General features: G+C 38.3%; 1 protein-coding gene and 1 long non-coding RNA gene across 6 annotated transcripts in view; one reads left to right on the top strand and one right to left on the bottom strand.

Annotated features, from left to right (window-relative positions):
* The window catches only part of TP63 (tumor protein p63), a 235,587-nt gene extending 220,913 nt beyond the window's left edge, over positions 1 to 14,674 (top strand). For 3 of the 5 annotated variants that reach the window (XM_082252082.1, XM_082252079.1, XM_082252078.1), the window contains 4 exons: positions 8,389 to 8,546; positions 9,964 to 10,105; positions 12,016 to 12,109; positions 13,171 to 14,674. In XM_082252082.1, the coding sequence (XP_082108208.1) occupies positions 8,389 to 8,546; positions 9,964 to 10,105; positions 12,016 to 12,109; positions 13,171 to 13,467 (691 nt within the window). In that variant the 3' untranslated portion in view covers positions 13,468 to 14,674. Of the gene's footprint in view, positions 1 to 1,658; positions 2,155 to 8,388; positions 8,547 to 9,963; positions 10,106 to 11,310; positions 11,387 to 12,015; positions 12,110 to 13,170 lie in introns of those variants that run through there. The other 2 variants (XM_082252080.1, XM_082252081.1) reach the window with 2 other exon arrangements.
* Positions 14,675 to 15,198: 524 nt separating this feature from the next.
* LOC309548979 lies at positions 15,199 to 16,193 on the bottom strand. Its single transcript, XR_014225004.1, has 2 exons — positions 15,956 to 16,193; positions 15,199 to 15,694 (listed from the first exon to the last, which is right to left on the bottom strand). It is a non-coding gene; the product is annotated as an uncharacterized lncRNA (long non-coding RNA).
* Positions 16,194 to 27,834: the final 11,641 nt, after the last annotated feature.

Below are 27,834 nucleotides of genomic sequence, written 5' to 3'. Positions count from 1 at the left end.
TTATGTATATCCAATTTTTTTTTACATTTAAATAGAATAGGCAATGATTAGACCTCCCTGTTAGTTTATTTATATAGGTATTTATTTAGCATTGTGTCACTTGGAGAGACTTTTCTTCACTTTTTGTCCTGTAAATTCTACAGGTAGTAAGAAATCTCTTCAAATGAAGGGAATTTTCCTGTTCTGGTGACAACTCAGATGTGTGGAATTTTCCTTACTTTCTGTCCTGGTCACCATACAGAGAGATAATCTCCATAATCGGAACACAGACAGCAGTATAAATGTGACAGTGATTTTAACCCCTAGGCGCCAACGGCCTTTCAGCAGCTGGGCCTTGACATCGAGTAGCCGGATATTTTCATACCAATTAACAGACAAAGCTGTGCCAAGAGCGCGCATCCTCCCCGCTCCCAGCACAGTTACCAGCAGCTAACGTGAAGCTTCTTGTGATTAGGAGCTTTCCAATTATGTGATCACCATGACAGCCAATCAAGGCAGTCACATGATCTTAAACCCCTCCTTCCAGCATCTGAAACCTTTTAAAGGGCCAGGAGGCACCGGCTCAAAGGGGTTAAGCCCTTACCACACTAAAGGGTTTTGGTTTTAGATCAAACACTTTAATAAGTGATGTTTTTTGACCTATTTAGTTTTTTCTAGATCTAACCGACACTGGCCCCTGTTTTCAGATTTGGACCCACACCAGATCTGGTAAAGAAGAGACTGGCCAGATGAATTCTAAGTTTGGTCAGGTGTAATAGTCTTTCTGTTTATAGCTAGGGTTTGCCTGATAAATATTTTTTTATAAAACAGTAGGATGCATTCATCTCCCTGCGAGATAATGCTAATAAAGGATTACAAGTGTCCCAAACTATGAAAAAGGCTGCTTTCTATACTATTATGCTTGACTTGTAATTTTAAATTTAAGGCATTTAGATTGTTTTGTTACTGGAGATATATCAAGATGGAGATTCAGAGGAAGCATTAGATTTCATTCTACTTAGAGCAAGCCATTTGCTCTGCACTCATTCAATTGGCTTGAATTTCAGGAAATTACAGAGCTGGCACGTGTTGTAATCCCAACATTGTAAGCCTTTGTTTTTAGACCTATGTGGTACACTTGCTCTTTCACGTCCAAATTCTCAGAAAGGCAATATTGTATGATTATTTGTTCTATGTGTGCCAAATTTCTCACAATAAGGGACAGATTTAGAAATCTTGTACTCCTGGCCAGCTCCCTGTAGAGCATTTTACTTGTTTTGTCCTTAATTCACTTCTGAATGTAATGAAAGCCTTTGCTTCATTCCATAAAGATTAGTGGGTCCCTCCCATAATTACAGGGGGAAGAAAAGTTGCTTTATTGTCTAAAGCAACCAGTCAGAGACTTTCTTCCATTTTATAATCTACACTAAAAATAACAGCTAGAATTCAATTGGCTGCAGAAAAATTTACTTTCAGATATCCTGCATAAAGGAACCTACTATGCTCTGATATTCCCACTGTGGTGTTATTTAGAAAATGTTTTCAGTCTGTTAAAATCCTTCTATGTTTCCCTCAATCCATCATTTCATCACACTGTGGTCATAGTGGTGTCACTGCATCTTTCAACTCTTCATGGTCATCAGCTCTTGTTCTTTTCTTCTCTGGTTTCTTCTCTACAGGCTCCTAACGGCCTGTTTCCGGAATGAACTCATGGATCCCCGGGCAGATCTACTGAAAGACAAAGATTCTTTCCCAAAACACTCCACATTCTCTCACCTCCCAATGTATCCATGAATTATGTATGCACTTTCTAACTGCCCTACTCTTCCCCACAATTTAAAAAGAAGGAACTTAAAAAAGGACTTTTTCTGGGGAATCATTCTTCATTGTAAGGGGAATGATGCTTTTCCATAGGGAAAAAGTAGATTTGAACTGTTTCTGCAATATTGACAAATTGATGGATTTAAAGAGAAGAATGCTCCATGACAAAGTCTGAAATGCTGCAAAATCATGCTGTCACTATTGTGTATGTCTTCAGCCTTTGTATTTGAAATGTATGAGGGTTCTTCAAAAAGTTTCAGCACTTTTTAAAACTCTTTTTAATAAAAAATTTAAAAACAAATTACTTCACTTTTCTACATAGTCACCTTCCTTTGCAAAGCATTTGTCCCAGTGTTGTACCAAGGTTTTAATGCCATCAGCAAAACTCCCCCCACCTTCACTGTTTCCAACGAAAATATAAAAGTGCGGAAACTTTTTGAAGATCCCCCCGTAATAGGTAAGACTGAGCTACAGGCAGGGACATTTTAGGCAGGGTTCATTTGAATAAAAAAAATGTTAAAAATTTAAAAAATTGAAAATAATACTTTAGAGCACTCTGCTTGAAATAAGCACTGAGTTACTCTGGTTCTTGCATCTAGCAGAACGTATTGCATTAGATCCTAAATAAAATATCCCTTGCCTGTGCAAATACCATATTAAATATAAGGGTCTGGTTTTAAAGTGAGAGTTTTACATTCCTACAATATCTATTTCCTTAGGTATTTTTTAAATCAAAGTATTGTTAATAGCATATAAACCACAGGAATCATTTAAAATCTGACCCCCACTAAAAGGTAGTGCAAGTCCAATTATACTACGGAAAGTACACTAGCTCTTTACAACCAGTTTACTGATGCCCTTACAGGTATAATATGAATTCCTGTTGGTTTCTAATAGTTACTGGACTTCTCTCTACTTGAATGCAGCTGTCTAAGGTATTCAGGATCCTAGTAAGGCAGTCATTTTTAATCTATAGTTCTACATCGGCTATGGATTGAGAACTACATTAATGTCTTGCATGAAGCTTTGTAACACAATGGTACTTGCAATGGTAGTCAACTGTTGGAGGGTACCATTTGCACAAGACTAAAGGATGTAACTCTCACCTGCCTTAGTACACAACATTGAAACATTGTGTTTGCACAGTTTTCATCACTGACAATACATTGTATTGTCATGCACTGTTGCCAATAGTGGATTGTCAGCAGTTGCCATAAGAGCTGCCATTTTACTAAATTGTCAACATTGACTTGCCTAAAGCAAATTTTCATGTACAGTACTCTGATGTAAAGTGGCTCTTAGTGATGCCTTTGTAGGAGAACTGTTAAAATAGCACATTCTACAAATCATGAAATGACAGACATATTTATCCCTTTGTTCAATGGTGAATGTAACTTTGTGTAGCATTCTAGGGACTCAAGTGTTGATTTGCCATTTTAACAGTTTATATGTCTTTTTGCTTCAGCTTGTTGGTGGCAATTACTTGTCTGGTGTATGTAATATATGTTGTGCTGGATTTTGAGCTGGTCTCAAATGTTAAACATATATTTTTTTATAATATTTTTGTGTATTGTAATAAGAATGTTGCATATTAGGAAAAGGCTTTTTCCTAGCTGTTCAAGCTTATGAATGCTGGTCATATAAAATAAGTACTGCTGGACAGATCTAAATGAAAATGTGTGTTGCTTTTATTTCAGACAATGTTAACATATTGTCTAAAGCACTTATGTTATGTCAAATTTTAGGAGGATTACGTAAAACAAATAAATGTTTTTTTTTGTTTTTTTTTTTTTGTGCTTAAAACCAGTCTCAGAGCATGGTATACCTATAAATCTCTACATAAAAGAGCCAGTCCACTAAACACTTATACTTAAAGAGTATAGCTGGTTACTAATAAATTGAATTATTAAGTGGCTTATTTTAGCTTGTCTTAAATGACTCATATTCGCCAGATTTTAGCTGATGTTGCTGGCTTAGTCATCTAGTCACCTTTGTCCTTTAACATTAGATACACTAAATAAAATCCCATGCTGAGAGTGAGATTCCTTACACAGGACCTGTATGGGCCAAGTTGTTATTTTCACCTGGTGGAATGCAATAAAATGAATTTTTCTTTAATTGCCACCTCTGTCACCTATTTTGCCTTTGGATACTGCGTGAAATACGCCATAGAAGAATAATATTATAACCTCTACTATTTTCTACTATCAAACCAGTATGTACATATGTTGGAAGTTTAGTTTTTGTGTAAGCAAATGGCATGCTTGTTCAACAGTAAATTATGAGAACTGTAGATTATTGTTCAGTAACTTATGCCAACAATCAGATATCAGCTTTAAAAAAATTAGTGTGGCTAGAATACTCAGTGTAAAATGTCTGATTTCTATGAATAATGGAATGCCATTGCTTTTTACAATATTATTAATATTGCTAGTTGCAATACAATTAAAGCCTAAGTGCAGCCAAAATTTAAAAAAAAAGCAGAAAAATAAGCACAAGGGAAATAACTTACAGTAAGTAGGACATGTTCCTTGTGCTGATGACTCTTCTTTTAGATGAGATTCCCCTCCATCCATGCTCCCCCATGAGGGAGGCAGACCCATAAATTATCCACCTGTCCTAATGTTTCATTCATAAAAGCTGTAGTACAGATTCTGTGAAAAGATCAGTTGGGTATAAAGGGCAGGTGTGGTCAGGCTCTTTTGATGAGAGCCTGTGACAGGGATACACGGGCCGAATGTCGGGAGACATTTGCCAGTTCAAAAAAAAATGTGTGTATGTCAGTCTGTCTATGGCAGAGAGCGCTGATTGGAATGTTCTGGTGGGGGGGGGGGGCATCCCCCTGTCAGAACACAACAGCTCAATGGGGAGATCCCTATACTTTGCATAGTTACATAGTTAGTCAGGTTGAAAAAAGACACAGATCCATCTTGCTCAACCAATAAAAAAAAAAAAATACAGTAATGAAAACCCAACCATACAATCCCAAATACACAATCCTATATCCACAGCGAAAAAAACCCCAGCAAAGCATGATCCAATTTGCTACAGCACAGGAAAAAAATCCTTCCTAATCCCCCGAGAGGCAATCGGATATTCCCTGGATCAACTTTACCTATAAATATTAGTATCTATTTATATTATGTAGACCCAGGAAAGAATCCAGGCCTTTTTTAAAGCAATCTAGTGAGCTGGTCAGAACCACCTCTGGAGGGAGTCTGTTCCACATTTTCACAGCTCTTACGGTGAAGAACCCTTTCCGTATTTGGAGACGAAATGTGTTTTCCTCTAGAAATAAAGAGTGCCCCCTTGTCCTCTGTGTTGACCTTAAAGTGAACAACTCAACACCAAGTTCACTATATGGACCCCTTATGTATTTATATATGTTGATCATATCCCCCCTTAATCTCCTCTTCTCAAGAGAGAATAAATTCAGTTCCTCTAATCTTTTCTCATAGCTGAGCTCCTCCATGCCTCTTATCAGTTTGGTTGCCCTTCTCTGCACTTTCTCCAGTTCCCTGATATCCTTTTTAGGAACTGGTGTCCAAAACTGAACTGCATATTCCAGATGAGGTCTTACTAATGATTTGTACAGAGGCAAAATTATATCAGTGAGTACAGTGACTGCGACTGGAGCTGTCAAGTTCTTTTTTTTTTTTTTTGTTTAAACTCGCTGGGTTGAACAAAAAAAAATGTGCAGTATAGTGTGTACTAGGCTTTAGTTCTAGCCCTTGTGATGATTTTTCATATTTTCTTTTTTTTGACGGCATTCAAGCTTTAAAGTGAATCTGTAACGATAAACATATGGAATCTTCCATTACTGACCTGGTTTAAAAATAGCAGATTTGGGGCTTTAGTCTGTTTCTGATCTTGGTTTAACTGCTGAGTAAGTCATTGGCTGTAAGATGCATGCAGCCAGTGAATTCTAAAAAGTTTGAACTCCTGTTCTACATAACTGTTCAGGGTCTGTAACACATTAGATAGTAAACTGGGGATCAAGAATACAACTCCCCTGCTGAACCTGAGTCTGAACACATTACATGTGTAACTGAAGATTTCATATTTCTGTCCTCATAGAGTCACTTAATATAGGGTTATTGTATTCCACGATACACCTGTCTGTAATAATAATGTGTCAAGATACATGTAGTATCAAAAATGCTTGTCTGTAACATGCCAAATGTGTTTACAACAATGTTGTGCTTTCTTCCTTTTGCCATGCTAAAAACGCAACAGGTCACTCTGCTAAGACTTTGAAATTCTGACATAAAATGTAGTGTTGAATAAAAAAGTGGGAAAATATTAATACTGTTTGGTCAAATTCCACTGGGTTTCCCCTTGGCATCCTCTTGAAGTGCTTTTTCGAGTGGCTGCATGTTCCTAAATGCCAATAAATATTTATGCTAGCTTATCTTGGACATCGGATGTGTTTTTGTTCCAGTTCCTGTTCTTTGTATTTAACTCTTATCATGAGTTCACTAAGACAAAAACATCACTGTAGCTTTTGTAGCTTCAGTAGACTTGCATCATTATCAACAGAAAAGCTTTCAAGCCTGTCACTTGATAGGCAGCAGTAGACAGCAGTAGGTACTGTATATACAGATTCTTCGGAAAGCCTTTCTCAAAATGATTTGATAAAGGAAGGCTATCAGAGATTTGATTGGAACTTCAGTCCATCAATCACACAATCGTTGTATAGGTAGTGGGCTGAAAACAGCTCTTTGGATTTAACACATAAAAATAAAAAAAACATAAAAAAAACTACTGTTCTCACACAGTAAAATATCTGGGTACAACCAGGCACTTTTTAAATAAAACAAACACTCCAAGGGAACATGTATAATTATATCTTTTAACTTAGGCACTGTTCACACACTCATTAAAAATTAAATTATGTACCACACCCTCCCTGCCCCCTCCTGCTTTCCAATACATACACTTACATACAGACACGCAAGCTGTTAGCTAAAGACAGATACTGTTCCCACTGCAGAATCCAAGAACTGAAATATACTGTATAATAATTTAAACCATAACGCGTTTGCAGGGAAGTGTTGCTGCAACGCTTTCAGCCAATTTGTAAAGCGTTCCTCTTCTTTTTGGGAAATGGGAAATGGGGTGCTCAATTAATCCCACAAATTGTTTCCAAAAAATAGACAACTCTTTGGAAAAAAGGCTAATGAACTTCCCAAGATCTTTGTCACAGTACTATTTAAAGTGCAGTGGTATCTATCTTTATTGTGTAGCATTTAAAATCTTTTATACCTCGTTAAGTATGTATATCTGTATTGCTATAGTATTATCTATTTGTGTAAATGCTTCCAGTGAGTCTTTCATGTGCAGTGGAAAATAATACACTGATTTTTTTTTTTTTTTTTTGGGCACAGTAAGATCAGTTTAAGGTAAAACATCAGAATAAAGATCTTTATTTTGAAAAAAAAAAAAATGACAGTTATTTTCAGCTAAAAGCCAATAGTGTTTGAAAATTATGGCTACGTAGCTAGAAAGCTTTTTCCTTGTATTAAAGCTTTGTGAATCAAGCCTAGTGTATTCTTTTCAACAACTAAATAATATAGAAAGGAAAGTTATTGTGGCAACCTTGCCTCTTTGAGCAGATTTCTTGTTTAATTCCCATAAAAAGTGATCACCATTATGTTACCTGATTGGTCGTTATAGGCAAGCTCTCTAATTTATTATTTTTTTCTTTAAATCAATTTTAAATAATCATTAGCATGTAATTTACAAGTCAGATGTACTCCTTAAACCAACAACACTTGAAGCAACCCTGGAGGAACAAGCACTCCAAATCTGGAACACACCATTTTGTATTCTCTCCCAGCTAATCAAAATAGCAGTGAATTTTTACTGAAATCTGAGGTGTGAAACTGAATCTCAAGGTCTCGTAGTCTGCGCCTCAGGATGTATGCTCATTGCCTCCTCCACTTGGCTTGCTGCCATATACCTGGAGGGCAGTGAATGATCCTATCTCTTCACATACCTGCCCGGAAGATGTGTGCGCTGATACTGGAATGATGGAAACAGAAAAATATCGCTTCTTCCTCATAGCAGTTTTAAAGTGGTTATTCTGGACCCTTCCAGATTTTCATGTAGATGGAAAGAAAAATTCATAGTTAAAAAAAAGGCATCCTTCCGTAAAACTACTTTACACAACAATACCATTAAAGAACCTTACTTCAAAGCATGTTACAGAGTTGCAGCCTTTACACAGCAAGCAACTTTGAAAACATGTTTTTGAATAAACAGAAAATAATTAAAAAGGTAGTTCAAAATGACTCCTGTATTTTTTTTTTTTTTTCATAAGAATATCTTTCCTGTCCCAAATATATATTTTTTCTATTTTCTTTTTTACATAAAGGCATATTTAGCTTTGCCTCAGCTTGTCCTAGATTTTTTTATTTTTTTTTTACAGAAGTTTAAAACACAGATTGTTAACCTAAAGGAAACTCCAATTGTTATGGCAGTAGGGCCATTCTGAATAATGTATGTCAATGTATATGCATTTTTAAAAGTGCCAATGCAATTATTTCTAGTGCATTACTGACCCTCAGATGGATTGTATCATTGCAGATCTTCAATACAAAGTCAGCCTTCCTTTGGCTCAGTCTCTCCTCCTCTCAGCAAGATGAATAGCATGAACAAGCTACCTTCTGTCAGCCAGCTGATGAACCCACAACAGAGAAATTCTCTTACTCCAAATGCCATGTCTGATGGAATGGGGTCAAACAGTAAGTATACCTTTAGCCCATGTTTTATGTTTACTGACATATGAGAAGTGTATTTTTACCTAAATCTAAGGTGGGTTTCATCTCCTAAATGAGACATGCAGCCATATTTATTAAACAATGCAGACATCAAAGAACTCAATGCGAAATTCAGTATCACATAGCAAACATTCAGAATTCATTTTACTGAAGTCACTCTAGTACAAAACAGATTTGTATTTGGATGCTATAAGTACTTCAATATTCACTTACTGCTTTGTTTATTGATGCTTTCTTTAATAAGCTGGATAAACCCCAGACATGCATCATCCCAGCACACAGCTTGCATAGCCAATCTGTTGAGCTTAACATAAATGCATTTTAAAAAAAATAGGAATCCAGTAGACATTTGAGGTGGTATGACTTTTTTTTTATTCAGGTTGTTGTATATCCTTACCAGATTTTGAATTGAAGAGACTTAAAGCAGAAGTAAACTTTATTAATAAATTGTATCCCTTATGAAAGCTTACTTTAAAAGTAGTCTATCTGTTAGGGTCAAATCCACAATACAAGAAAAAAAAAAATAAACATAGAGGTTTTCTTTAAAAGAGTACAACCCATGCAGCTATCCCCTCACCCTTCACTGCCAGAATCTACTTTTCCATCTGCAAAGGTGATGTGACATCTTCTAGCAAATAGTACCATGGCAACATTGACACCGAAGAGCAGCTTGGGGCTCTTCAGTTGGCAGGCACAGGATTTCACAAGATTCTGATGCTGAATTTACTTGCACTTTAAAGTTTTCTGTTTTAGCAGTATCCACATAGAAAAGAAATGGCAGATGCCAGTAGTTTATGCATACATATTCCCCCTCCACAAGCAGAGATCAGTTTTAAAGTTTATGAATTTGCTGTGTTTTGCAATCATTGCTGAAGACAGAAAGCTCATGATTCTGAATAATGTAAGATACGTATTAGAGCCAAATGCATCATGATGACTTATGGCATACAGTAATTATTTGCCAGGTGTGCAGGTATCCTATAAAAGCAGACTTAGTACATGGATTACATCCATAACATGGTTACGTTGCACAGTTTTTCTTTAAGCAGGCAACAAACCATTTTCCCTGCAGTGCTTGGGTTTGTTATTAGTTTCAAATATTTTGGCTGCAGTTGGTTAGCTTTTCTACAGTTCCCAGAAGCTGTAATCCTTTAATTGTTTCTGTTCTTAAGACTGCAAAATGATAAAGAATGCAAATGGAGAAAAATATAAAATAGCTAATACAGTATGTGTTTTAGCAGTATCCACATACATTATCTGAAACAAATTAGTAAATATTTCCTTATTGATTTTCACCTTTTTAAATTGGAATATTATAGATGGTCCAGTTTATGTATGATATATAGTTACATTTGCCATTTTTGATTTCTCTTGTTAACAGTTCCTATGATGGGGGCACACATGCAAATGCCTGGTGATCTTAATGGGCTCAGTCCTCCTCAGACGTTACCTCCCCTTTCTATGGCTTCCACATCACACTGTACACCGCCTCCCCCATACCCCACAGACTGCAGCATTGCCAGGTAAGAATGCAAAGTAATGACAGCCTCATCAACATATCTCAATACATCCATGTATCAATTTTACCAGTGCATCTGGAGAAGAAGAAGATAGAAATGTTATATAATATATAATGTTAAAATTGTTAAAAAAGAATGAATGATTTAAATAATGACTGGATTAATTAGGAAGCTTTTGCATTAGTAAAAATATGCGTATTGTAATCTTAAATGATCAAAGAAAAGTCAACACATGACATCTTTAAGTTGTGAGAGGATGATGGCCAGTGGACCAAATACCACCTGTTTATAATGAGACTGCAGTGGGGAGAATTGCCTTCTGGAATATGGGACAATTATAAGTAATAAAAAATAAAAGTGTCCTTAATGAAAACAATCAGCAACTTGCCCACAGCAGCCAGTTAAATTCATATTCTGTTTTCCTTTTGTCATTTTCTGACGCAGTTTGATAGGTAGTTGTAGGGAAACTCACTGGTTGTTAATTATGACACTTTAAACTGGAGTCATTGGGAATTGGCAGTGGTTTTCTAAAGGGCCTAGTGAGTGAGCAGTGTGAACATTTAGTTATAAACATCATTAAATCTTCATATTGTCCTTTAAAGTTGTGAAATGGTGGATAAATGTGAATATTTCTCAATCAGTTCCAGGCCATTTAATTGTAAACTGCAGGAACAATCACAGTTTACCAGTCTCTGTGTATCTATACATTTGGGTTTTGATTGCGTTTTTTTTTTTAATTTTATGTTAGTTAAATTGTTTAAACTACTCAGAGGAGGTCATTTAATAAAAAATAACATTCACTCTTGGTGAAATAAACCTATGTTTCAAACATCCAGCCATGTTCAAAAATATCTTGTTTTCTGAAATTCCACTGCTTATGATTGGGTGTTTGAAAGGACAGTTCAGTTTACCAAGAATAGAAATAACTACTTTAGTAAATCATTCCCATTTTATGTGCAAATGGAAAGTAAACCCTCCTAGTGTATGGTTCTTGTTGTAGGTTGTTGTGGCTACCACGCACTTAACATTTTCTGCTAATTATATTAGTAGCCATTGTTGTGTATTAACAGTCTACATGTCCCACATAAGCATAGCATGGTTGTTTTGTAACTTTTCTCAAGTGCCTTCTGCATCTTTTGTTGCTGATTATCTAAACCAAATCCGACTATCTGAAAAGTAAGGGGTTGTATTTTGCACCCCCCTTACAGTCACCTGGGCTTGGATTCATCCCCCACCCCTAATCAATTTGTGCATGCGTATGGACAAGTAAAGGAAAGACGTGAGGTGAGATAACACTAGTTTTACCTCTACAACCACAGTCCTTTGCTAGTGTCTGTTTAAACATACCTGTGGCTAATATGGCTCGGTTTGGGGCACTTTATGCTAGAATAGTGCAGATGGGCAAAATTGTTTTAATATCAGAAATGCCCAGCCACTTTGCCACTCTTAGCTGTGCTGCTTGCTTGATCAAATGCTATAACCCTTGCCATTAGATTCATTAAAAATGTCTCTCCTGTCAAACTCTTCTATCAGTGGGACCCTCCAGTTCTTGAGGCTTCTTTACGTGTGTCTAACCATTTCAAAAAGCAGGACTTCTGTTTCTGTTATTTATAATTATAAAAGGTGTAAATTGTTATCATGTATTCTGCAGGCTGGTTGTGGCAAAATGTGGCCTTACAATCCTAAACATTGTGCATAATCCACAAAATTGATTCTTGCTCTAATATTGATGTTAGCAACTGAACTTCTAAGCTTCCCCAGCCTTCAGTTTGGAAAAGATTCAGAATGCACCCAGCTAATAATTAATTGTCTTATTTCTTATATTACATAATGCATCCAAATAATGTTTGCTTTTTATTATTTAATTCATTATGTATGCATTAAACGGCTCTCTCTTACTCTCTCTTGTCCAGTTTTTTAGCGAGATTGGGATGTTCATCTTGTCTGGACTATTTCACTACCCAGGGCCTGAGCAGCATTTATCAGATTGAACATTACTCCATGGAGGTGCGTATTTAAGAAGCCAGCTTTCAACTGAATGGAGGAATGGAGAAATTTGAACGGTTTATTCTTTTAGTGCCCACTTTATCATTTTCTTTTATCATTTTTATAATTTGCCATCTCACATTGCATTCTATCATTTATAAACTGATATATAGTATTAAATAGGCCATGGTCCACATGCTGCTTTCGAGAGAGTTTGTAGTAGAGGGTATCCATAAAAATCAAATGGGTAATACTAAAACAAAAGTCTATTTACAACAAAATCCCTGTACTGAAAGCAATCTAATTTGGTTCAGCATATATTAAATCTAGAATGCAGTTCGATCATTAGAGATGAAAGTGTTAGTCCACTCTAAAACTAAATTCCCTGCATTTATAGACCTCCATGATCTAACACTAACCTATCTAGCCCTGTAAAGAAGAAATCAGTATACATACCTTTTCTAAAGCTGATCTGATCCTGTCTCCAGCTGCGGAAGCTCTGCAGAGGACACAGCCGACAGCGGTTGTGACATGAAATAGACTTACTATGGGACTTCCGTTGTCAGATGTGTCCTCTGCACCCTCCTCCACAGCAAAGCTGTGGACAGCTCAGTGTGGGATCGGGTCGGATCAGCTTAAAAAAAGTTATGTATACTGATTTTTTCTTTACAGGGCTATATAGGTTAGTGTTAGATTGTGGAGGTCTATAGATGCAGGGATTTTAGTGTTAGGGTGGACTTCTACTTTAATAAGATTCTATGTAATACTGGAATGCAGTTATTGTAACAAGTGAATCCATCCAACTGTGTTTTTTATGCATACTGTTATAAGGCACCAACTTTTGGATTTTGTTTCTGTGGACCAGCATGACAGTAATACAGCTTAATATATTTCTTATGTAAAAGGAAGCTTGGATATAATCAGCCTTTACACAGCTGAAAACAATAATTTATAGCAAACAATTAGATATTTCCCTTCAATCAGTCAAAAGATGAATGATGATTAATTTCCTTTGGTTTTTCACTCTGTAAATTGCTAGGTCAACATTGAAACACATGCTGACTTTTTTTTTGTCTTTAAAGGACTTGATCAGTTTGAAGATTCCTGAGCAGTTTCGGCATGCAATCTGGAAAGGTTTACTTGAACACAGACAGATCCATGACTTCTCCACTCCTCCCCATTTGCTAAGGACAGCCAATGGTGCTTCTTCTGTCAGCGTGGGTGCCAATGAGTCTCGCGGAGAAAGAGTGATTGACGCAGTGCGTTTCACACTTCGCCAGACCATCTCCTTCCCTCCACGAGATGACTGGAATGATTTCAATTTTGATATGGACACCCGCAGGAATAAGCAGCAGCGCATAAAAGAGGAGGGAGAATGACTACCTTCTTACTGCTTCTATGAGATTTAATATTGTTATATAGGACCAGCATCATGTTCTTGAGCATCTTCACCAACCCTTATCCCATACTGTTGTATTTATGTGTATATAGATATACATATATATATATATATATATATATATATATATATATATATATATATATATATATATATGTGTGTGTATATATATGTGAAGTGGAATGGAGAATAAAGTCAAATGTAACAATCTATGCAAAAAAGAAAGAACAACTGAGTTGCTGAAGAGTGATGGTGGATCTTCATTGCCTTAGGTCTCCTTCAGCATTCTATAGCACAATGCCAATGAGTTCTGTAGAGTCTGAAGGGTCTAGGGGAAGCTCAGAAAATTATTTGCTTTGTCATTTACCAAATGCCAGGTGTAGCTCTTGTTTAAATAACTAAACAAATCCGTTATTTATCATTACTGGAGATTACATTTCATATGACATTTTTTTTTTTTTTTTTGAGAAGGTGTATTTTTAGATTTTTTGGGTATATGTCTCTGTTTGGTTCACTACATGCTGGCCTCCATTGGTATACCCAATATACCAGTTGTTCTGTAGCTCTTCACTCCTTTACCCCATATACCAGTTGTTCTGTAGGTCTCCACTCTTTACCCAATATACCACATGTTCTGTACTAACTGGTTATAAGGAAGGAAACGGCCATTATCATGGACCATATTGCAGTTCAGTTAGTACAAATAACAATGTTATTAGCCAACTCATTCCATGAAATATATTGCACTTATTATTTGTATGTTTATTGCTTGACATTTGTTTGAAAAAAAAAAAGTTTATCCAGGTGTACAGTAGTAGAGTATAGTCTCCTTGGATTAAGATGAACTAGTTTAGCCTCTGTAGACCCAATTCGCCAAAACCTGCCCTGTACATGGGATGAAAGATACTCTTTCTGCTGCTATCAGAGATAGGACCACTGAGGATAGATTGTTGCACAGACTAAACTACTTTAGAGCAATTGTGAAACAATCTTTCTGCATATAGGGAGTTACCAACTAAAGTAGGAAAGCCTAAAATCGAAGGTTTAGAAAATCCAGTGAGCTGGAATCTTTTACATGTCTCCCTTATGTTCTTCATTTAAACAGAAGGCATAAGCCACATCACCGGTACTGCCTAAGAGAACATTCGTAGCATTCACTGCCCAGAACCCAGAAATAATAGGTGGGAAAGAGGTAAATCAAAAAAAAGTCTATATGTCCAACTAAAAGTTTTAATGCACAGGGTATTTAAATTAAAAACAAATAAACCAACTAAAATAATATAACCCAAATATTATTAATTGATGTTATGGGCATATTCAAAAGACCATCTTTTGGTTTGAATGTCAGCTTTTAATGTACAGCTGTGCATGTTTTGCTTCTTTCTGTTCACTACAAGCAAACATAGTACGTAGTATATGTTACTTGCATTAGTATACATAAAATTTCCATAAGAACAGAAAAGGCAGTACAGTGTTATATGAGATTTGAATATAAGTAAATGCTTCAAGTGTCAAATGTAGTAGATAACTTGATAAATTACAGTTTCTGGTCATTCATTTGCATGGGTCTAGGAACCCATGTACATGATGCCTAAAGGTAACCATAAATACTGATATTCAATATGTTAGTGGGTACCTAGAGAAACCCTTGACTGATCATTTTCATTGGGCTAAACCATATTTTTAGCTAATCGCTATTTTTCCTGCAAGATAAGGAAGGAAATGCAAGTTTTCAATTAAATCAGGCACATTGTGTTGCAAGTCACAAGCACACCTTATGTCTATGTCTAGATTAATAGTGGCCCATTGTAGCCGGATTCTTGCAAGCAATGTGCCTGAATTTAACATTACTTACATAATGAGGTCTAGGACTGCCCTAAGGGGAAATTACAAATGCTTCCAACCTATTAGAACATCTTTCTAAACAGGCTGCAGTTGTTCCATTTTCTATGCAAAACGCACATTTTTCCGTTAATGTGCTGAAAAAAGTCAGCAGTAGGTCCCCGAGGAGCATTGAGTTTGAGGTTAGACAGCTCTCTTAAGCTGGCCATAGATGGATAGAGTTTTGAATGAAAATTCTTAGGAAAAGTCTTAGGAAAAATCGTACGAAAATGTTCAGAACAATCATTTGTTGTTTGAAAGATTTTGTTTGCTTTTAACATTTGATTTTGGAATTAATGGACCTTACCAAATGAAAACCACGTACACTGTTAGAAATGTAATTATTTGAGTAAAAGTTTCCATCCTGCTTTTTGAATTTTCTTGTCAATGTGGTAGAAAATGGACATAGATTCAACCAACTAATGCTTAGAAAAGCAAACTTTCTTAGGCTAGCTTTATGGTCATTTTTTTTTTGTTCAACCAGTGGGTTAAAAAATGATCCAATTCCCCCATCAACACAATCGATGTGAATGGGGGAATCACTCCCGCTGTACTATTGTGTTCTGACGATAGGGAGACTTCCCCACCACCAGAATACAATGATCATCATACAATGTCCCCCTGACCTGGCCTAATTTCAATCCATGTATGGCCACCTTTATAACCTTCTTTCCCCAAGAATTTGCATTGGAAATTCTACCCATCTATCGCCAGTTTTACTCTCTGGAGAAACAACTGCTTATCTTCGTCTAACTTTAGGTTTTTCCACTTCTATGGGACTTCAGTCAGCAGAGTGGAAGCTTACTAGTGATAACAGGTCACCACTGCCTTCATAGCTATTCACAAGGTGACTAAAACGTTTCTGCGTAATGGTGTTTTGCAGCATTCATTATTGCTACAGTTTGTTTTGGGATAGCAGGTCTTCCAAATGAGATGTAATAATATAATATTTCTTTTTTTTTTTCTCCTGTGGACTCTTATTTTCATACTTTTTTATTTGTACATATATATATATTAAGATCCTGAGTCCTATATTTCAAAAATGTGGAATCTACTAGTCTGCGGTAAATAATAAGCTATTTTATGACAACAGTGACTAAAAGAGAAAACAGGTAACACTGAAATGTAGAACTGTGCATTATCAGTGCAGTACATTTGCCTCTCAGGAGACACCCCTATCTGATAACACTGGGCACTGAAACACGTTTGATCTGAAGACATTTAAAAAATGCTTTTTTTAAAATTATACCATAAAACTATTTTTCCTTGTAAATATTTTGTATTATGAGAAATATGCATAACTTGTTTATTTCTAAATAAAAAAAAAAATTAAAAAAAGCTTTGTGTTTTAATAATACTGCTTGCTTCAGAAATTGCTAAAAAGGAACAGTGCACTTCAAAGTTAATGTTTACAAGAAAATCTTTTTGCTATTATAATCTACATTTATTTAGTATCCTACTTTCAGTTTAATGTATAATATAGGACATACAAAATAAGGATCAAATTTGTAGAAAAAGCCCCACAGGCGTGGACCTAAGGTGGCACAATTATGGACATGGAAACATATCTACAACATTCTTACAAATTCTCTAATTAGGAAGCTCTGAAGAACTAAGATTTCACTACATGAATATGTCGGGACCATGCCGTAATCGGGAGTATCCCCATTATAAATGTGTTGGACAGCAAAGCTTTAATCCAGCCCCAGCAATGTTTACTTTTCCCTGCTCCTAGGGCATGTTTTCCAGAAGAGAGAGCAAGAAGATACATGTTGTGCATGCTTATTTCACTCAGACCATTAATTTGGAGGTTTATTGCCAGTGACATGGGTTTGGGAAGGAGAGCTTTTCTGAAAACCCTGCCTGGAGAGGATGTCAATGGAAAGGATACTCCCAGGCCTACTGCTTGGAGATGAGTTCCAGAGCCAAGTCCCAAGAAATGTGAATGAGCTTATGCTAGGGCCTGGAAGACAGAAATATTGTTGTTAAGGTGATTGTTGCTCAGGCCATTGCAGTTTAAAGGCACATAACATAAAATTGCAAGTCTCTGCTTAAAGGAACACTACTATCCTATTAGAGGGGATAAATTATTTACAGTGGAGGGAATGCTTTTCTATGTTTTGGGGTGTCCTGTAATCTCTAACCATGTCTGCCCTGGACACTAACCCAGTAAAACCTATAGCTTGACTGGATATCGGTCAATTGATTGCCGCTGGTGGGTCAGTGAATGTTTTTGGGCAGATCTCCAGTAGAAAAGTTAGAGGGGGCTTGTAAAATCCAGCATCTCCTTAGTGGGGCAGCACAACAGATATTAACTATTTAGGAAAATGATTGAAATGTTAATCAGTGTATAGTGCTAATATCGTGTGAGTTCCTGCTGTACATTTACATTATTAAACCAGTATGTGTGTTCCCAAATAATAAGAGCTAACAGATGGCAGCAAGCCAAATTATTGTGTTCCTACAAATACTAAGTGAAAAATGTATTATATATGTTAGCTGGGCCTTTCATAACTGAAATTAGCAAGGTTTGGGAATCACTGCACATTAATGTTGTAAAAGACCCACAAGGGTGAAGGTTTAACCACTTGCTGACTGCCGCACGACTATTTACGTCGGCAGTCAGCCCCTCACAGGCAGAGCGACGTAGGGCTACGTCGCTAGCCTGTAAGGGTTTTGGGAGCGAGCGTGCGCCGCTGGATGCGCGCTCCCGCTCACGCTCGGTCACGGACCCCCCCGCGTGTGTGCCCGGCGGACCCGATGTCCGCCGGGCACTCGCGATCATCCGTGACAGCGTGAGAAAGGCTAATGTAAACAAAGCCGCCTGTCAGTTCTCCCTGTGTATGAATAGTGATCAAACGGTTCTACTATGTAGGACCGTTGATCACTGTTCTTACACAGCAAGCCACAGCCACAGCCAATCACAGTTAGAAAAACGCCCCTAGGACACACTTAACCCCTCCCTCTCCAATACAGTTAACTCCTTCACTGCCAGTGTCATTTTTACAGTAACAGTGATTATGTATAACACTGATTACTGTAGTAATGTCACTGGTAACCCCAAAAGTGTCAAAAATGTCAGTCAAGGGTCCGATCTGTCCGCCCCAATGTCGCAGTCCCGCAAAAAAAAAATCGCAGATCGCCGCCATTACGCGTTAAAAAAAAAAAACAACAAAAATGACAAAAATCTTTCCCTTTGTTAGTAAACGCAATAAATTTTGCACAAACCAATCAAAATACGCTTTTTGCGTATTGCAAACATATGGTAAAAAAAAAATTGGCCTAAAATGCTAAAAAATTTTGATTTTTACATTTTTTTGGCAATTTCATATAAAAAAATGTAAAAAATATTGTTATTTTTGCAAAATTGACGCTCTTTTTTTGTTTATAGCGCATGATCAAAAAATCTCACAGGTGATCAAATACCACCAAAAGAAAGCTCTGTTTGTGGGAAAAAAAGGACGCCAAATTAGTTTAGGTACAGCGTCGCACGACCGCGCAATTGTCACGCAGTGCCGAATCGCAAAATAGGCCCTGGTCAGGAAGGGGGTAAAATCTTCCGGGGCTTAAGTGGTTAAGGAAGATAGACACCAGGAGCACATTCAAAAGGAATATTATTAATTTGAATGACAGAAGAATGTGCCACATGTGAACTGTATATTCAGATATAAACTGTGTATGTTTAATTTTAACACTTGAAGGAATTATGTCACTGAATGTATTTCAAATGTTGATGCACATACGGTGAAGTTTGATTTGTTAATTTCAGTTATGAAACTCAGCCAACATATATATAAATTTTTTTGTACATTTACATTGGAGGCAGAGAGTGTATGCTTGACTAAGAACTAGTGACATCATTACAGTACAACCTGACTTACATTTCTATGCCCACACTTCTGAGTCTATTTATCAAAGTTTTCATCATTTCCACCCATCATTCACATAGTTCCCACCCAAGATTTACACATTTTCACATAGGATTTAATTAGAATAATGTGCAAAAAAAGTGTATGCAAATAAACCTCATATGGTCCCCTTTCATCTAGTAAAATAGGATATTTGACTTACTGTAAATAATTTTCTTGGAGTTCATTTGGGGCCACAGTGTGAAGCAATTCTGAGACAGTGGGTTATGCTGCTGCCTTCAGAAAACTGGACACTGATAGGCGTAGCTGTAAATCAACCGATTATAACACCTCCCACTTCCATAATGCTATAAGTAATTATAGGCTTAGATCGTAAGAAAAGATGTGGAGGGACATGTGTCCATTAATTAAAAAATAATTTTATGGTAAGTCAAAACTCCTATTTTCCTAATGGTTCCTTCAGTGACACAGTGAAGTAATTCTGAGGGACTATGACATTCAAAAGTAGCCCAACTGATTAGTGAGCAACACAACAAACAATACTCTAACATGCTAACAAGTGACCACAGCTTAGATGAGGGGTTCAATACAGCTCACAGAGCCACCTGAAGACCGCCATGACCAAAGCCGGCCTCAGATGAGGCCTGGACATCCACCTGGTAAAACCCAATGAATGTGTGAACAGAAGACCAGGCTGCAGTCTCGCAAACCTAAGAAACAGATGTCTGATGCTAAAGAGTCCAGGAAGCACCTAATGATCTAGTGGAGTGTGCTTCTACGGGGAAGGGTGGAACATTGTAATTACAGGAGAAATTTGGGGTACCTAAAAAAGGAAACCTTCATAATCACATCAATGCTGCAACATTGGTCTGATGCTGCAGCTGTCCCACCCCAGCTCTAAGACCAAGAACTTAGTGATCACATAACCACTGATCACTCACTTCTCTTTCTGTTTGGAGCAGAGCATAATGACTGTCAGTCACCGCTCTCCGCTCTGCCCCTTTAGCACAGCACTCACTGGAGTGCCAGGCAAGAGAGGAGTGCAGGCACAGCTGGATTCAGTTGATAGCCACTCACTGAGAGCCAGAGCCAACTATCAATGAGGCAGCTGGGTGGATCCTGACAATATTGTCGGGACTCTTCCAGAGCCTGGAGCAGCTCAGTGACATCAGTTGTTAGTGGGCAATAGCCTGCTATAAGCTGACTCTGGGTTGCAGAAGAGCAAAAATTAGTGCACTCCTGTGTCCCATAGAAGAAATATTAGCAAAAAGGGTTTGATCATACTTTTCTTTTAAGGTTATAGGCTTAAACGATGGGCTGCCAAATCCACCTAGAGGTAGTATACTAAGGATCAAAATAGTATCCTTAAAATTAAGAGTTATGTCAGCAGACTGAGCCTTCTCATGTACTAACTCATCCAAAAAGGATAGATCACACTCCTAATCATCATCAGCTGAAATTTCATAGGCAGCTGCAGTCACTGAAAAATCAGGTATAGACTGTGGAGGGCGTGGAAGCCCATTTGTGACCCCATTTTTTGCGTCAGCCAATATGGCTGAACTTTTTCTGATAAATTCAGACACAGTTGAAGAAAATTCCTCCCTGGACTAAACAGAGGAGGGAGTGAAGCCTAGAGGAGATAAAGAGGACTCTGAGGAAAGTATAAATTCAAGCAGGGGCCAGTGATCTGGGATATAGGTGTCATGTGCTTTAGAAGGTACGCTGAAAGCCATCCTGAAACTGTTAGTGGAGCATTAGCTGGCAAGGGCTGTAGAAACACTCCCCTTGCGCTTATGATCCGCCATACTATAGTAAATGAGGACATTTCTTATAAGGGGCACTCACAAACCACATCTAAAGCAGAAGGGGTTAATGCTATCTGTGACCCAGTCATTTTAAGGCAGCAGCAAGGAGGTGATATCTTGGACCTTGGTGGGTGGCAGCTGGATCTCACAGGCAGAGCCCAGAGATGCAGAGGAGATGCATGCATGCACAACAGCATGTATGGCAGCATGTAGGGTTAGTGGGTTAGCACCCAAAGAGTGCCTCACAGGCATTACAAGGTGCTTACAACTCTTGTGCAGCAAACCCCCGCATTCTTAAAAGACACCTCCCAGTGCATCCAGGAACTCACCAACCTGGAGACAGATGGTGAGGTATTGATGGTTACAGCGGATGTTTCATCCCTGTATACCATCATACCTCACCAAATGGGATATGAAGCTGTCAGCACCTTCCTTGACAACCATTTTGACCTTCCATTCAAACAAAAAGTGTTCATTCTGGAGCTTTTACAGTTCGGAATGGAGCACAATTATTTCTATTATGGTGGGAATTTTTATTTGCAACAGACTGGAGTGGCGATGGGAGCAAAATTCGCTCCCAGCCTTGCAAATTTGTTTATGGCACTATGGGAGGACCGCAACATCTATGACAACCGTGAGTCTAATATCTTCCTATGGAGGAGATATATAGATGATGTCCTACTGCTGTGGAAGGGTGACACCCCTTCCCTCAAACTCTTTATGGAACGACTGAACTGCAATGATTGGGGCATTCGCCTCACCTATCAGTTCAGTGAGGTTTCCATCAACTTCCTAGACCTTACCATCTATAGGATAGGATGTAAGTTTGACACTAGGACATTTTTTAAACCCACGGATAAGAACGGGTTCATCCCCCTTGATAGTTGCCATCATCCGAATTGGCTATCTTCGGTCCCCACCAGTCAGTTTAGGAGGATCCGCCGTAATTGTACGGACTCTCATGACTTCAAGGTTCAGAGCGACATATTGAAGGATAGATTCCTGGAAAAAGGATTCAAGAAAGAAGCTTTGGAACAAAGCATCCTTCAAGTCAAAGATGTACCACAAAGAGAACTAGTGGTCCCTAAACCTAAACAAAAAGGCGCCTTTTCTAAATTCGAATATGCCTTTGTTACCTCCTTCTCCACTGGATATAGATGGGTTAACAAGACTTTCCGGAAGTATTGGCATATCCTTAAGGGAGATAGAATCCTAGGACCAAATCTTCCCGAAAGACCCCCCATCATATACAAGAGAACCAGGAATTTGAAAGACCTGATTGCCCCTACTCTAGTTGAGAAGCCTGCCATCCCTAGAATGTTTTCCAATCTTAAAGGTTTTTTTCCTTGCAAAAAATGCCGGGTATGTAAAGAGTTAAAAACACAGAGAACCAAAACTTTTAACTCCACAGTAACTAAGAAAAAGTATGATATCCAAAACTTCGTCACATGCCAAAGTAGGGGAGTTATATATCTCCTTACTTGTGGATGTGGGTTGCAGTATGTTGGAAGAACGATTAGAACCCCTAGTATAAGAATTGGGGAGCATCTTACCAACATACAAATCGGATTCCCTGGACACAGCCTTTCAGCCCATCACGACAGATGTCATAATCAAAGCTATTCACAACTGAAAGCCGTCGTGATTGAAGGCTACTCCCCCCATTGGAGAGGGAGTGATATGAAAAGGACTATCTCCAGGCGCGAAACGTTTTGGATTCATGAATTAAAGTGTTACCAGCCCTGGGGCATGAATGTAGAGTGGGACATTAATGCCCATATAAATAATGATTAGTCCCTCTTATGATTGATATACACTTTCTTTCATAGTTACTGTTCTCTTTCAGCCAAGCCTTCCCTCCTTCATCATTATTCTCCTTTTCTAAATCTGGTGTTTAATCTTTTAGACTTTTTTTATATATTTTTTACATATTGAAAAATTTGGTATTCATACATGTATTGTCATCAAATATACCAGTTGGCGGATGGAGATTTCCATTGCAATCCACCTCAACCAACATTTTTATTTTCATGTTTTTATATAATGTTAACTTTTAAAAAAGTTTTTTAATAATTTTTTTAAAAAATGTTTTTTACGTTTTTTAACATTTATTAAAGTTAAAATATGTCCACATATTGGGTTTTTAGTCTTTAGTCCAATTCGTGGCCAGTTATGATTTATCCTCCGAAATTGTTTATTCTCATTAACAGTGAATTTTTTCACCGTGAATATTAGCATTTTTTAATCACATATTTTTTGCCTTTTAATTAAAATATTCTTTTTTAGCCGTCAAGAAGGGTAAACATGGCCACACTGCTTACCTTCTTACATTAGATTACTTGTTCATGCATTGGTAGGTAAAGTGTTTTTTCCTTTTTTGGATACCTCGGTATCACCTACCAATTGCTCTGTTGACATCCGCTGTAATTGGCCCAGCAAGAATCCGGAACGATATCGCAACACTTCCGGGTCTTTGAAGTAATGCGATTGCGATTGGCCGACTCCGGAACCGGAAGTACGTCATTGCACATCCGGGTTTTCGGAGGAACACACTACGATTGGCCAATTCCGCAACCGGAAGTGCGTCATTGCACTTCCGAGGCCCCCCTGAGGCCGCACCGGAAGTCTCCACTTGCCAACACTTAAATGAGAGATGTGGACAGCGCGGCTGTAGCTCCAATCCCAGAAGCCGACTTGTTAGTGGAAACGCGTCGGGGGGAGCCAGCCGTGCTGTCATAGGTCCCGGTTTGTACTGCAGACATCCGCGACCGCCCTGTATTTGCTGTCTGTTCGTCTGGATTGTGTAAGTGTATCTTCATTCAGCTCATAAATAAAGTCGAAGGTAATGCACTATAGTCCTCTTCTTTTCTCTGGGTTTGTTCTGTCTTGGCATCTCCCCCTGCTTGGAAGCCTACAGATCCCTCCCCACTTTGGAAGCAGCTGATTGTTCCGGTCCATTCCGAGAGCCATCCCTGCCAGCTTGATCAGTTGGGACTTCTGGACACAACATAGCACATGCTCACATCTCTCCACATTGTGGTAAGAGTCCACTCCTAACACTGGGTGTCCACATGTGTATATCAGGCCACTGAGAACCACTCTGGATCATATTTTTTGGGACGAGGCCCCACCCATCTCCCAACACTCCCTCACCTTCACTCCAATTTGAAAAGAAAGACTTTTTTAGTTTTTGCACTTTGTTTGGATTGAATGCATATGTTTTTGGTGTCAACCCGGACACCATCCATGTATTTTTGAACAATTGGTTCATTATTTGTTTAGCGCACTTTGGTAATGTTTCCTATATTGCCATCCTTTCACGTTTAATTTATATTTCAGTGCTGCTTTCACTTCACTTTTCATTATTTTAGGTTCGCGCCCCTATTTTCTTTCACAACAATTAAAAAGTGTTTTGTCATGCCAACATGAAGTGTCTGTGACACATTGAATTGGTTGTAGCACACAAAGTTATGCGCACAAAAAGAATGCCAACTCCAATTGACAGGGACAAACCCTCTTATGTACCAGTGGTGGTCTGGATGGGTGACAGTAGGCTATGCAGGGTATTACGTACATACCAGACAGACTTTTTCCCTTCAGTGTAGATACTCCTAAAAGAGTCTTCCGGGGCAGGATTACTCAAGATGGGTGGCCCTGGATCTGTAAAGCACTCTGCAACTAACTGGTACACAGGTGTCTGAAGAATGCCAAAGCAGAGCCTAGTGTGCCCAGTCTCCTGAATGCAGCAACATAATCTAGTGTCTCAGAATAACTTCACCCTGTGTCTCCTAATGAATTACTAAGAAATATATCATTTTAAAAAATGTTTTATATTTGTTTAATTAGTGCAATAAAATACATGTAAAGCCAGGCCATGGATGGAGTGCTTTTCTTTCCTGTAACTGACTGTGTTGATGGGGGAATTCCTTCCGCTGAGCCATTTTTGTGTTCTCACGGTGGGAGGCGCAGTGAGCCATATATAGTTAGAATCTTGACTGGTCCCTGCTGAACTGACCGAGATTCGAACCATCTATGGCCAACTTTAGTCTTGTCAGAGCTTCAGAGCTGTCATGTGCACACTTCCAGTGTTATCTCAAAGAGCCCTTCATGCGCTTATTTAAACCAAAGAAAGATTATCCCCAATGATGTAAAGATCTGAAAGAGGGAGTGGTTGAGTAGTTTAGAAAAAGACAGCTGGGCAGGGCTGACAACACTAAGTCCACAAATATGCAGCATTGTCAACCCAGAACTTGAATTAAGAGTGGAGTCCATTTCTGGCACACCAACACATATTTTTCAGTACGCTCAGGGTCTTTAAAGTAGTAAAAACATGGGAAATCTGCATTTTTTTTACATTCATTTAAAGAATTAAGCAGTTTATTTTAGATTACCTTCTCTACTGAAAAGCCATTAGCCTGTGGAAAACACCAATGAGCTTAAAGCTGAACTTGAATGTAACGCAGCATCCTCTTATAGCAGAAAGTTCCTAGTCTTTCTTGTGCCAGCTGCCCCTGTAGCCTACAATTCTTGATTTAATGCAGCCTTGGAACACAAACTGTATGCTAACTTTCTGTAAGGGTACTGGTCTCAACAGCTTCCTTAGGAAAAGTAGGAAGGCCATACAGAAGTTTTTTAGGAGGATGATACAGACTGTTCGAAAGGAACTTTTGATAAAACCCAGTTTGGGAAAGTTTACTTTCTCAGTGGCCTCATATGAGTACAGACTTTTAGAAATGCCAGTTGGTTCATGAACAGCTGATGAGGATTTCAACCTGTGCAGAAACCTGAAGATAAAAAGAAATGGTGGAAAGATGTAGCCCAAGCTGAAATTCCATGGATGGTGGGAAAAAAATCCACCTCCACGGAAGTTGTATGAAATATAAAGAGGGCACTAGTCATTCTGAGGGGATGCTGCCAAATCTGCTTCTGATACCGCTCAGCGTCTGGTGATGTCTTAATAGACTTTCTTATTCAATGACCACTTGTTGTTGACAAGCGATCCGCTGTCGTGGTAGGTTAACTGGTTCTGGGTTGATGGCATGTAAATTGCTTTTAGGTCATTGACACTATGCTGTGCTTCTCTTATTAAGGTATGACTCCTTGCGCCTCTCAGATTTTGCACAAATTAAAGTGTTGCTTCTTTGTGATTTGCCACCTTCTGTCTCCTGCTGACTCCACCAAACAGTGAACCGCATGTGTGTAAGAGGCAGAAAATGCCACATTTGGCCACTAGAACATGCTAAGGAAAATCCTATGCTACTTAGATACATTCACCTACAACAGAAAATAGCCTAATAACATTCATTTTTTCCCCATTTGCACACAACAAATGTTCATTCGTTTTCACAAGGCAAATTTGCTATGCACATTTTTTAAAAATACACGCCTTAATTTTAGGAGAACAAATTTTTAAATGCTGAGGTGGTTTGCCAAGACTTATATTGAAAAGGATTATTGTCATCAAAGAAACCAGAACAGAAATGGGAATGTTTCAAATTGACTGTATGCAGGGCTGGTTACATAGTTTTTAGTTACATAATTAGTCAGGTTGAAAAAAGACACAAGTCCATCTGGCTCAACCAATTAAAAAAAAAAAAAAAACAGTAATGAAAACCCAAGCATACAATCCCATATACACAATCCTATACCCGCAGTTGATCCAGAGAAAGGCTAAATAACCCCAGCAAAGCATGATCCAATTTGCTACAGCAGGGGGAAAAAAATCCTTCCTGATCCCCCGAGAGACAATCTGACATTCCCTGGATCAACTTTACCTATAAATATTAGTACCCACTTATATTAAGTACACCCAGGAAAGAATTCTGTTTATATACTACCCTAGCCTGTCCATAAACTACCATAGCTTGTTTATTTACTACCCTAGCATGTCTATATACTAACCTAACCTGGTGTGAGGAAGCGAGCCAGTGCCGCCACTATTCCAGGGTCCAGGGGTGCAGGTGCAGAGAGGCACCTCAAAAATATCCACCCCGCTACCTCTACTGTATACATGAGCAGGACAAAGGGGGTGGAGTCAGATGCAGAGCCAAGGTGGGGCAGCATAATTAGGTTTTCGCCTAGGGTGTCAAAAAATCCTTGCACATTGGAACCAATGACAGAATATATGAAAGGTGTAGGCTCCTTAAGAACCAACTTAATGAACTAGGCTTCAAGCTGAAGGGAAGTACCTCCAAGGTGATATTCTCTGAAATATTGCCTTTGCCATGCGCAACACAGGAAAGACAGGGGGAGATTAGAGAGCTGAATGCATGGCTAAAGACCTGGTGTAAGAAGGAGGGATTTGGGTTTTTAGAGCACTGGGCTCACTTTTCATTGGGGTGAAGTTGTGATAAGAAAAACCTTGTAAAAGGGTGATCTAGAAGCTGTCATATCCGAGCATACAGGGTGGCCTCTATATGGATGTGCCCTCACGTAGCTACGTAATAAACCTTTTCATTTGGAACTCTCTCAGTCTGAAGGTTGATTTCTTTTAGATATCTGAAAGTTTGAGGAACTTGAGGTAAATTCTCTATTCATTTTGGTGCCGTGATTCGGATGTGCAACTGGCTGCTGCCTATCACTGTACCCTCTGCGATTCATAACAATAGACTAACGGGGCCCCGGGTGAGTGCCTTTTAGCTCACAAAATAAGTTTGCCTGTGCTTAGGGGTTGAGGGGGATATATTGATATAGTACTTGCCTAAAACGCACATTATAAAGAACCCAGACGAGAGAGTGTTTAATTAAGTTAAATTGTAATTGTCAATTGTCTTTGTCTTGTCTGTCTGTGTA

This window comes from Pelophylax lessonae (assembly GCF_965119305.1).
Source record: "Pelophylax lessonae genome assembly, chromosome: 3".
Lineage (NCBI taxonomy): Eukaryota > Metazoa > Chordata > Amphibia > Anura > Ranidae > Pelophylax > Pelophylax lessonae.
Note: the sequence above shows the minus strand (reverse complement) of the source record. Positions and strands in the feature narration are given on the sequence as shown.